Raw genomic sequence first — 11,152 nt, 5'->3', positions numbered from 1 at the left:
ATCAGCAGGATGTTGATTGCGACCTTTTGGTTAGCTTTTTCTGGGCGGTCCGTGGTGGTTGCAAAGGGTACATAATGGCTCCCTTTCCCCGTGAATGGCTTTCAGCTCTTCAGGATTCCAATCACTCGCAAATTACCATTGTGCACTCTTTCAATATGTCTTCCAGAGATGGCTTTTCTTGGACCCAAGATCAGGGACTCAAGCCTGGTGTTCCCTGCATCGGTGCCATTCAACCTCCGACCAACCTCAACAATGCATCACCAGACGTCTTTGATGCAATTGTCGTTGGTGCAGGATACTGCGGACTCACAGCCTCTCGAGACGCCTCTGTATCTGGCAAGTCTCCCTTTCTCCATTGTTATGGCTGCCTACTAACACTATCTTCCACAGGCCTCAAGGTCCTCCTCCTCGAAGGACGCGATCGTATCGGCGGCCGCTCATGGTCATCCAACATGGGCGGATACCCATTCGAGATGGGCGGCACATGGGTCTACTGGGGCCAGCCCAACATCTGGAGAGAGATTCTCCGGTACCAGATGCAGGATGAGCTCGAAATCTCGTACGACTTTACAAGAGGCGTCAATCAATACTTCCTGGCTGGTCCTGATGGCACCCAGCAGTTTAGCCACGAAGAAGAGGTCAGTACAGTCTTGTCCTAGCCTACTATCGATTGCTCACCATCATAGGACGCCATCATGGACTCTGGTCTTCGCAAACTTGTCAACGTCGACGGCGACCTGGGCAGAAGAGTCATCCCCTATCCCCACTCTGCCGCCTTTACACCCGAAGCCCTCCAATACGACAAGATCTCCGTCGCAGACCGTATCAACGAGATCAAAGACTCCCTAACACCCAACGAGCGCATCGGTGTTGAAGCCTTTGTTCTGCTCTGCAGCGGCGGTACCCTCGAGACTACCAGTCTGTTCGAGTTTCTGCATTGGTGGGCTCTCTGCGAGTACTCATACGACGGCTGCATCCGGTATCTGGTCAAGTACAAGTTCCGTGGAGGTCAATCAAGCTTTGCTATCCGCTTCTTCCGTGAAGCCCTGGCCACGGGCAACTTGACCTACTCCTTCAACTCGCCTGTTGCCAGCGTCAAGAGCACAAAGGACGGTGTGACAGTGACCACTCGGGGAGGCCAGTCCTACCGAGCCAAGAAGTTGATCAGCGCCATGCCCCTCAATGTCTTGAACGCCGTCACCTTTGATCCTCCTTTGCTCAGGGGAAAGAAGACGGCTGCAGACATTGGACATGTCAACCAGTGTATCAAGGTTCACGCCGAGATTCGCGAGAAAGATTTGCGTTCCTACACTGGCATCAGTTACCCTCACAACAATCTCTACTACGCTCTTGGCGATGGAACCACACCAGCTGGAAACACCCATATCGTTGCTTTTGGTGGAACTCATCAGCACTTTCACCCTGAAGATAACATTGACGAGACCAAGAAGGCCCTTCAGGGGTTGGTTCCCATGGACATTCAACGCATAGTAAGTCAAACCCAACTGATATAGTAGCTCATCTAACCTTTTCAGGTGTTCCACAACTGGTCCAGAGACGAATTTGCAAAGGGCGCCTGGTAAGCAACCTTGTCTCTTGAACATTGACCTTGACTAACACTTCTCAGGTTCTTCTCCGCCCCCGGCCTCCTTTCCAACCACCTCTCAGACATGCGAGCCCAGCAAGGCAACATTTACTTTGCAAGCTCAGACTGGGCTCTCGGTTGGCGAAGCTTCATCGACGGCGCGATTGAGGAAGGAACCCGCGCGGCCATGTCTGTTCGAAGGGATCTGGTCGAGTCACCAGCGAAGCCCAAGTTAGCGTGAGACTGTCTTGTTTTGTCTTTGTTTGAAGTGACCAGTTGGGATCTCTTTCTTGTACACAAAAAGTATTTATAGAACTGCTGTACGTGTTTCAGAGCTCATAGCATATCTTTCTTGGTAAAAGGTCGGGTTGGCCGCTGCATTCCGCCTTGGATATGGAGACGTCGACATTTATATCATTATCAATCTGCACATGTTTGTCCATCCGAACAATCTCCCCTGGTTTAACCCTGACTCTATCTATCTTCTGGCGCGGTTATCCCATCAAGGGCCGGGCTTCAACTATAACAAAAAACACAGTATTACCCTGAGTCGTTCAACATTTAATTTTGAACCTAAAAATCACTCATCTGGAGACGGGTCTTTCACGCTCCCATCTGAGAAAGACTCCAGCCAAATTTGTATATTTCGCTACCGTAGATGCCAGGTATTCCTTATATTTAGGTAGGATAAGATGCATAAGTGTCAACAAAAGAAAGTGAGACATAAGAAAAGCAGGAAAGAAAAAGAATTAAGATACGAGCCCAACTCGGTCACCAGACTCGCCAATGTAGCCTTCAACCTCCCTATGCCACCGTATTATAACCCTTGGGGCCAACAAGTGCCTGTAAAATCCAGAGTTTGTTCAATGAAAGAAAAGAATCAGACCAGCCCAATCATGTCTTAGTGCTCGGGAGAAATACCGCCCTCGTTCGACATAAGCTCCACCATAGCCTCCCTCGACTTGGGCTGAAGGTTGCTCGGATACCATATGTAAAAAGCAACCATGACCAAGAACATCAACACTGAGTCAAAGACAAACGTCGGCCACTCGTGCTGCTGGAGATATCCTTCCTTGTCCATGATGTACTCGATCACCCGAAACACGTTCCGCACCAAGACCATCATCGACGTCCAGTACAGCATGTGTAGACACGACCTCCACGGAACGTCACTGACGGCGAAGTTTTCGGTCAGATGAGCCTTGTACCGCAGGTGAAAGACAAGACAACAGATCATGAAGCCAATGAACAGAAAAACCTGGAGGAGCAACCCGGCAATGACGATTGTATTGCCAGTCGCGGCCCTCTCATCATCGGCTAGCATGCCTGCACCGCTGGATTGGACGTTGAGGGTGGCTAGGTCGCCAATGACGAATATGATGGTCGTCCAACGGGGGGAGATGAGTGAGAACTCTTCACCTTGGAGGGCTCTGACGAGACGAGAGTAGACCATGTACAGCGTTGCGGCGAAGAAGACGGGTGGTATGAGCAGGAAGATGGCCTGAATGATGTAAAAGATCAATGATTCTGTAGCGTTCCAGGCAGCTGCTCGAAAGATGTACCCAAGCACTTCGCCTAAGACACGATGTCAGTCTAAGGAATAGTCAGGCTCCATCTCAAACTCACATATGCCGCCAATAAAGAATGGCATGCAAAACCACAGTCTTGTTCCAAACATTTTCCATCCATGTGCCACAGTGATGACAATAAACAAGACGGTGAATATTACGGAACCCGGGAGACTGGGCACATATTGCCACAGGTAGACGAGGCCCTTGTACTTTTGTAGAGTCGGCATGCTCAGAGGGGAGCTGATACTTGGTAGTGCCGCAGTTCGATCTTTGAGCGTTTCGAAGGGGTAGGGATTCGACGTGTCGGATATAGTTGACTTGGACAAGATCTAATGGCGTGCTATCGACGTGAAGAACAAAGAAGGGTGAACAGGGACGGCAACACCCCTTATAACCTCCACGATCTCAGCCCATGCCTTTCTTTCCTATACGATCAACCAATAGTCTTACTCCCATCTCGGTTGCTGACACGCGTGTTCGTTGAAATGCCCTGCCAGTCAATCTGGAAATCCAAGCCTCATCCAGGGTAGACGGCAAAAAAAGACGAACACGCGTGTTAGCTAATCAGATTTACAAGGGATCACCCTGACCATCTGCCTTTTTGAGCTTAGCTCCTGGTGGCTTAGACAGGGGTACAGCTCCTCTGACAGATTAGCGACCAAGTTCCCTTGCGACGTGATGATGCGTCTTTCCACAAGCAAGTCAGCTTCTTCACCCCTAATGTCTCTATCCACGCGTCCTTCTTCCTGTTGCCTCTCGTATAAACATCCAACCTTGTGGATCTTGGCGTAGTCACGCATCGCGCAGGAGAGTTGTCCCCGCGCGTTTCCGCCGTCCGACCACCCTTCACCTCTTGCCCTACCAGATGCTCCGACGTAGCCATAAAAAGTCCCGTAGAGGTTGCACAGAGTGGTGAGTTTTTAAGGCTGTGGCTTGAACCCTTGTACCTGGCTTTACCCCTGAGCTTGTACTAACGTTGAACTATAGCAAGCAACGGCACGTCAAGGTACTTGCTCTTTGCCATGCAACCTATTCCCCCCATAGCTAACTCGAATCTTTCTAACGAATCAGTGCGATGAATCTCGTCCAGCATGTCGTCTCTGCACGGTATCTGGTCGTAACTGCAGCTTCACATCACAAGCACCAACCAAGAACCCCTTGAGCTCTTCCCAAGATGCGCGACCCAAAAGTCCGGTCGATAGTCGCAGCTCATCATCTGGCGTCACCCCAGTACCCGACGCCACTCCCCCAGTACCAACTTTCGATGCCGACATCAACCTAGAGCATATGGAGCTTCTCATCCACTTAACAGTCGACAAGGGCGTGTTCAACCTCGGTGATGACCTCCGAGACACCTTCTCAACCCTGCCCATTGCTCTCAAGACAGGTCTAGAAGCTCCATATCTGCTTTATCAGCTTCTCGCCTTTTCAGCCCGCCATCTGGCTTTTCTCAATCCAGATCGCACTCCTCGCTACCTCCACCAAGCCGTCACCCTCCAGACCCGGGCCGTATCCCTCTTCAATACTACCAGAGCAGAGGTGAACCGGTCCAACTGCGTGGCAATCCTCCTCTTCTCAGTGGCTCTTGGTCATCACCTTCTGGCCGACTCACTGTGCAAACGGGAACCCGGGGGCTTGGAAGGCTTCCTGGCTCATTATGTGCAGTGCATAGAGATGAACCGTAGTATCTATACTATTGTTCAAGCTGCGTGGCCATTACTGTTGGAGTCGGAACTGGAACCGATTCTTTCATGGAGCTCCGGAAACACTTCACAACCCCCGAGAGGTAATCACTGCCAACACATCAATGAGCTGATAGAAAAGGCACAAGGTCTAAGCCAGGAGGAGAGGGAAGCCTGTCAAACAGCAATCAACTACCTACAACTCGGATTCGACGCCCTTCCTGATGGTGCAAGCAGGTTTAGGATGATATTCACATGGACGATGCTTGCACCGCCAGAGGTCACGAACCTGCTGGCAATCAGGAGGCCCGAGGTTCTAATCCTACTGAGCTATTACGCTTTGTTGTTACATTATGGAAGAAGCATGTGGCAGGTTGGCGATGCTGGAGTGTACATATTGGGTCTCATCGAGGGGTATCTCGGGTCAGAGTGGCATGAGTGGCTTGAATACCCACGATCAGCCATAATGAAAGACCTCGAATAGCGTCCTTCACAAAACCGATATCTTGGTACCCAGGTCGATGGAAAAAAGAGACACCAGTATAAACCCTTTAGCTTATCCTTCCCTAAATATAATAAATAGAGCATGATAAGGATAGGCAAAGAAGCTTTAAAGCTTTACCTTTATTATCATATATCTTTAGCTAATTATTGTGCTTAAGAGGAACTAGGTGATTGACTATCTTGATATTCTGATGTCTCTTTTATTTCTCGACTCCCGTGCTTAGTATAGTCACTTTGTGTTGCCACCGTGTGTGCCCAAACGTCAAGGTGGGAGATGAAGCTGCAGGTGGCACAACGACTGGGTCCAAAGCGGCACGCATCTGCAACGGCTTTACAGACCAGGGTGCATGTCTGAGATGCTGTTTCAGATGGAACATTGCATGGCAACAGAACCACATGTTTGCTAGAATTGCGAAAAGGCCCTCATAGATAGACTACAACCACGCGGGCTTAGAACTGTCAACGGATGTGTATGGCGTAGGTCGGGTGTGTAAACAATGGCGAACCCAGCAAGCTGAACCAAGAGTCTTGGCATATAGGGTTGAATGCTCCAGCTGAAACGCCTCTGGATAATACGATACTAGTTCCAAAGGACAGTTTCATAGATCCTCCGCACTTGGCTCTATTGAAATACTGTAACGTTACTGACAGTGGTTGACAATCACATGCATTTTCACCTGCAAACTCGGTATTGATTTCGGTCGTGACTCTTCAACACCATCCCTGTTGAGTAAAGCTGTCAGCACCAAGCTTCAAGATCAATAATTAGAACAATTAGTTATCTTAATCCAGTTAATGCACACGCAACTTTCACAATTACCGTCAGCAACCTCGAGACTCGCCGGCGACCCCGGTTGAGATGCCCATATCGGGCTCTAGCGCCCTCCAGGCTGTCAACCAATCTACCAATCACGAACCCCACGAATGAAGATTCGAGGTTGGTCGGTCGTCACGGGGGCAAAAAAAATCCCCACCCTCAGCTCTCGGCATGAGCCAATACAATAACCGACAACAACCTCGTCAAAAGCAAAGAACACAAGTCTCCAACCCATGCCTTGACCTGCTTGAACCCTGCCCCTTTGAGGACACCATAGAGACGTGACTCTGCTCTCTCTTGAACCCCCCCTGCAGATGTCGTTGGCTAAAAGAAACAATGGTAGCCGCCATCCAACGCGTTATAAAACCCTCCCATGCTGACACCTCCAAGGATGCTATGAATGCTGCAAGCGGCGCCTCAAGTGCGACAAGACAGAGCCAGAATGCCTCAAGTGTCAGAAGAAGGGCATCTCCTGCTCCGGCCAGGGTCTACGCTGTCGCTTCAGTAGCCACATGGTCGTGAACCCCAGGACGCCAGGCACTCAAACGCTGAACCTCGTATCGAGGCCTAGCGCATCTCAGAGCAGCATCGTTTTCAATCAACCTGAGAAAAGTTATCGCTGGGTTGATGCTGGACAGCGTGTCAAGAAGGGACGCGTTAGGAGATCTCAAGAGTCTGAGAAGTCTTTTACTAGCAGCCCAGAAGCTGTGCCATCTTCGGCGTCTTCAAGCACTGATGACAGTGTGTCCGAAATCGGCGAAGTGTCAGACACGCCATCTGAAAGATGTAGCGTCATGGTTCCTTATGCATATCAAACGCCTCTTCGTCCTGCACCGGATGAATCATCTCGTCCCCACACGAGGATGCTCTTCAGTCACTGTATGCTCCCAATTGTTGTCGAACGACTGTTGGCTAACCTAGTCAGTCGCCAGCACCGTAGCCCCAGCCATGGTTGTGCTAGACATCTTCAGCAACGGCTATCGAGACATCATCCTCCCCCTCGCCTGCCAAGACGAAGTTCTTGAACGAGCGGTCTCTGTCGTATCCGCTTTCCATCTAGCACAGAAAGCCCCAGGACTTCGGCCCGCAGCCGAAGCAGGTCATCACGCCATTGTTACAAAGCTCCGCAGGGATTCTTTTAAGCTCACTCCGGAGCAACTATTTAACCCATATACTCTAGCGACAATCTTGGTCCTTCTCGTTGGCGAAACCATCACAGGCGCCGACAACTACACCTATCTTTTGGAGATGCTCAACTGTCTCGCCCAGTCTCCGGAATCCATTGCCGCACTTCCACAGAGCCTCAGGGAGTTTTTCTTGCAGCAGATCAAGATGTAATCCCTTTCCCTTCCAAAGCTAAGCCAAGCATAACTGACCATCAAGCAGGTTCCAACTCTTCGGATTTCCCCTCTCAGATGAGAGAAAAGGGCTCAATATCCTCGCTAGCCCAGCCGACGACTACCTCGACTTCATGTCATATCCAGATCTCGGCCCAGATTCAGAACACTACGCCAACATGGAGCTCATGAGATCGGCCATCCACGACGCCTGCGGGATATACCGAAGGCGTGCTGAATCCTCACTAAGCCAAGACGAGTCCATCCACTTGATAGAAAAGATGCGGCAAAAAGTCCTCGGGCTAGACTGCAGCACTAAGGGCGCACACGCTCTGGTTTGGACATATTTCATCGCAGCTGCCGAGAGCACTCTTCCAGAGCATCGAGAGTTCTTCTCTGGACGGTTGAAATCTCTTTACCAGGTCACGGGTTTTGGTAGTATCCCTGTTGCGTTGCAAGCACTCAAGACTATCTGGTCTATGCAGGGCACTCGGAGATGGACCGAGATTGTTAGCACCGACACTCCCATATTGATCATGTAAATAATTTACGGTTCATGAGGCGGGCCCGGCGCAGCATGATAGGAAAACCAGTTTGAATCTGAACAGAGGAACAACAGTCACCATTCGATGAGGTTCAGCTGGGAATCAGAACTCGTTACTTGTACATAATTCGATCATGATTCATGAATTTCATGACATACCAGACGCTTTTGATAAGACAAACGTCAAAACACCAAAATCCTCAGTAGAGCGGACTGAAGGCGGTCCTTAACCTCCCCTGCACACATTCCAGCAAATACAGCTCTGCATGCGTTGTACTCCAAGATCCTTCTCTCCCTTCATCCTTTGTGCTCATGCTTGGCCTTTTTCTTCGGTCGCATCTCAGACTGATACATCTGGAAAAAGTTCTCCGCCTCTGTGGGATGCTCTCCAGTTACATCGTGAAACGCAGTGGTGGCGACGTAGTTGGTTTTCCCCTCACGGACAAGACTATAGTACTCGAGAATGTACTGCTGCTCGGACTTGTCAATGTCTGAATGCGCCTTGAGAACCTTTTTTGCTTCCGCTCTGTGACTTGAACTTAGACGACGTCTTGCGACATAGACTTCAGGACTTACTGGGCGATGTGCTCAAACTGCAACTCGGTTCCGAGGGCTTTACTTGCTGCTGCTGCCAGCTCCTTTCCTGCACAGAGCGTCGGCCCTAGAACTCGCCTGTGAGCATGAAAAACTGAAAGCCAGCAATGCAACTCACCAGTCACTACCATCATCTGGCCTCGGTGTTTGTCGTCGAACCCATGCTTTCCCTTGCCCGTGACCACGTGGGCAGCAACATGGGCGACATCCTAATAAGAGCAATTAGCATGTGCTCCAGTCTGGAAAAGACACGAACTTACACCCAGTGCCACAGGGGCAAACTTGTGCTTTTCGCCAATAGGTAGTGGAAGGATTCCCTCCTCCTTAGCTTGCGGGGCGTATAGAAGCAAGTTCTCCGCATAGAACCCGGCACTAAAATGTCAACAGACATTCCGTCTCAAGCATGTATACAACTTGCCGGATAACACAGGCAGAGGTTCCAGTCGACGTGCTCGGATCTCCCTTGGCTTCGAGCACCAAACTCTCCAGATCGATAAACTCCCTCAATCGAGGCTGCTTATCCCTCTCTGCATAATCACACCCCGCCGAACTGATCAAGCAAACATTCGGGATATCCGCCTTCTTCGCCGCCCTAGCCAACTCCTCACAAATCTCAATCTTGTGCTCATGAGCCGGGGGAACCAGACAGATAGTATCGCAGCCTGTTTCCTTGAGGGCCTTTATCATAACTCGGAGACGGCCGGGTTCATGACGGACGATGGTGGCTCCCAGCTCCTTCAGTTCCTTTGCATGGTCTGAGTCTGGGTCCAGGGCCAGACCGACAACGCCAGAGACCTTTCGAGAAAAGTCTCGATGTTTGAGGATCAACTCGGCGATTAGGAAACCCGTGTTTCCATCAGCAGCTGTGACACACACTTTTCGCGACGACGACATGTTTTGTTCGTCTCCGATTTCAATCGAGATAGCGTTGCAAGTGTTCCTCGCGAGTAAACCCGAAAAATCTGGCAGGTGGTTGTATTATAGCCCAACTTTACTGCGTCAGTGGCTCCTCTTCACGGCAGTTTGATTTAGCTACAACGTGGTATTGGAAATATGCCGAGCGCCATGCCTCCACGAAATGCGTACCAGGTGACATTGAGGCCCCTTTGCAGGGCGGAGCTGTTCATCCGACAAGCGCCATCTACGTAGATACAGGTCATTATCGCACTGGATAAGGACAGAATACGACAAGGCTCCAGTTCAGACTGACGCCAATATTGCACCATCGTGGCATAAGGCTAAGGGGTTGGAAAAGATTAACTTTGACAGCCAGCTTTATCACGATAAGCGGCACTTTCCAGGACTTCGCGGTCACTTACCGCCTAGGCTTCAGTTGATTCATATCAACGTTAGAGTACTTGAGTCTTGAGTTACTGCTGATCGAGCATAAATTCATCTGGAGATGCACAGGCTTCGGTTTGGATAGATTCACAAGTATAGATAGCAGTGTATGAGATGGATCAATTTCAGTTTCGCTTGTTATCAAAGAGCTCGTCTATGCCTTTGGATCATGTACATTACGACGACTTCAGACCACCCTTGCGTCCAGCCTCCTTGGCTTTCTCACTACCAGGCTCAAAGGACCCTGATGAAGCCTTTCCTCCCTCAGAAGCAACCTCGCGCTGGTACTGTTAGCAAATACTCTTCGCATCGTCTCAGTGTTTACTAACCAGCTTGTCGGGATCCATGCTGGCAAATCCGCCCGTCGAGGCCTTTCCGCCCTTGGACGCAATCTCTTGGACCTCCTCCTTGGGTCTGGGCGAGTCAGCAACACTATTTGGAAATAGCAGAGGGATTAGAAGCTCTCACCGGTTGGCAAAGTTACCGGGGTTGGTGTTCTCAGTCATGTTGATGGTTTGTATGTGAATGGGTTGTTGCAGTCGATTGAAGATGTTGTTTGGATACTGACTTCAGGAATTGCTTGAATCTCTCTCCATATAACTACTCGTTGATATAATCTAGAGCTCATTAAAGCATAGGTAAAGACGTTATTGTGCATTATGATGACGTCGATGACTCTGGCGCCCTGGCTAGTTCTAAAGCAAGCGACAGATGCTCGCCATAACACGGGATGACGTCCTTTGGCAGCATTCCCTTGTTCTAGCTCGGATTTGTGACGAAGGCTGTGCTCATATCCCGCCTCGACGTGGGTGCTGACACGCTGTCTTGCTTGAGGCTTATCCGTCAGCATCATCATCGAAACAGCCTCATGGCGATCAATTCGATGATAACACTGATTATCCAGTGATTATCAGAAAAAAAAAGGAGCTCATCGGTCGATCGCCATGCGTGAAGTTTTGAACGGTTTCAGTTAATTACGCCATGTCGTCATCGAGTCGGGATATCACTTTTCACCCCTGCACAAGCAAAGTCCACCAGGTGGAACAAGATGACGCCAATTTCTTAACCGAGCCAAACCCTCATGACGATGTTATCCCCTGCTGCTGTAGTTTACTATTTACACAAACTACAGCAACTTACTGGGTTCTAGTTCAGGCCAAGTGAGGATAGCAGGGTT

At 50.0% G+C, this 11,152-nt stretch overlaps 5 protein-coding genes across 5 annotated transcripts; 2 read left to right on the top strand and 3 right to left on the bottom strand.

Moving 5' to 3' along the window:
- Positions 1-252: 252 nt before the first annotated feature.
- On the top strand, positions 253-1,826 carry LRP88_02408 (flavin monoamine oxidase family protein; the record flags this gene model as incomplete). Its single annotated transcript, XM_083239060.1, has 5 exons — positions 253-340; positions 391-638; positions 687-1,466; positions 1,536-1,579; positions 1,628-1,826. The coding sequence occupies 5 exons, from the start codon at positions 253-255 to the stop codon at positions 1,824-1,826; spliced, it is 1,359 nt and encodes a 452-aa protein (XP_083104190.1).
- Positions 1,827-2,486: 660 nt separating this feature from the next.
- Positions 2,487-3,383, bottom strand: LRP88_02407 (RTA1 like protein-domain-containing protein; the record flags this gene model as incomplete). Its single annotated transcript, XM_083239059.1, has 2 exons — positions 2,487-3,160; positions 3,212-3,383. The coding sequence occupies 2 exons, from the start codon at positions 3,381-3,383 to the stop codon at positions 2,487-2,489; spliced, it is 846 nt and encodes a 281-aa protein (XP_083104189.1).
- Positions 3,384-6,266: 2,883 nt separating this feature from the next.
- On the top strand, positions 6,267-8,038 carry LRP88_02406 (uncharacterized protein; the record flags this gene model as incomplete). The annotated part of the gene is made up of 4 exons (XM_083239058.1): positions 6,267-6,279; positions 6,550-7,032; positions 7,085-7,493; positions 7,546-8,038. 4 exons carry the CDS (start codon positions 6,267-6,269, stop codon positions 8,036-8,038), a joined length of 1,398 nt encoding a protein of 465 aa, XP_083104188.1.
- A 299-nt stretch (positions 8,039-8,337) lies between these two features.
- LRP88_02405 (uncharacterized protein) lies at positions 8,338-9,528 on the bottom strand (the record flags this gene model as incomplete). The annotated part of the gene is made up of 5 exons (XM_083239057.1): positions 8,338-8,566; positions 8,617-8,701; positions 8,753-8,843; positions 8,895-9,006; positions 9,236-9,528. The coding sequence occupies 5 exons, from the start codon at positions 9,526-9,528 to the stop codon at positions 8,338-8,340; spliced, it is 810 nt and encodes a 269-aa protein (XP_083104187.1).
- A 623-nt stretch (positions 9,529-10,151) lies between these two features.
- Positions 10,152-10,481, bottom strand: LRP88_02404 (con-10 family general stress protein; the record flags this gene model as incomplete). The annotated part of the gene is made up of 3 exons (XM_083239056.1): positions 10,152-10,256; positions 10,305-10,389; positions 10,444-10,481. The coding sequence occupies 3 exons, from the start codon at positions 10,479-10,481 to the stop codon at positions 10,152-10,154; spliced, it is 228 nt and encodes a 75-aa protein (XP_083104186.1).
- Between the last annotated feature and the right edge of the window lie 671 nt (positions 10,482-11,152).

Source organism: Fusarium phalaenopsidis (assembly GCF_050370095.1).
Source record: "Fusarium phalaenopsidis strain FUZ10S chromosome Unknown contig_32286, whole genome shotgun sequence".
Lineage (NCBI taxonomy): Eukaryota > Fungi > Ascomycota > Sordariomycetes > Hypocreales > Nectriaceae > Fusarium > Fusarium phalaenopsidis.
The sequence above is the reverse complement of the archived record's forward strand: the minus strand, read 5'-3'. Positions and strand labels throughout refer to the sequence as shown.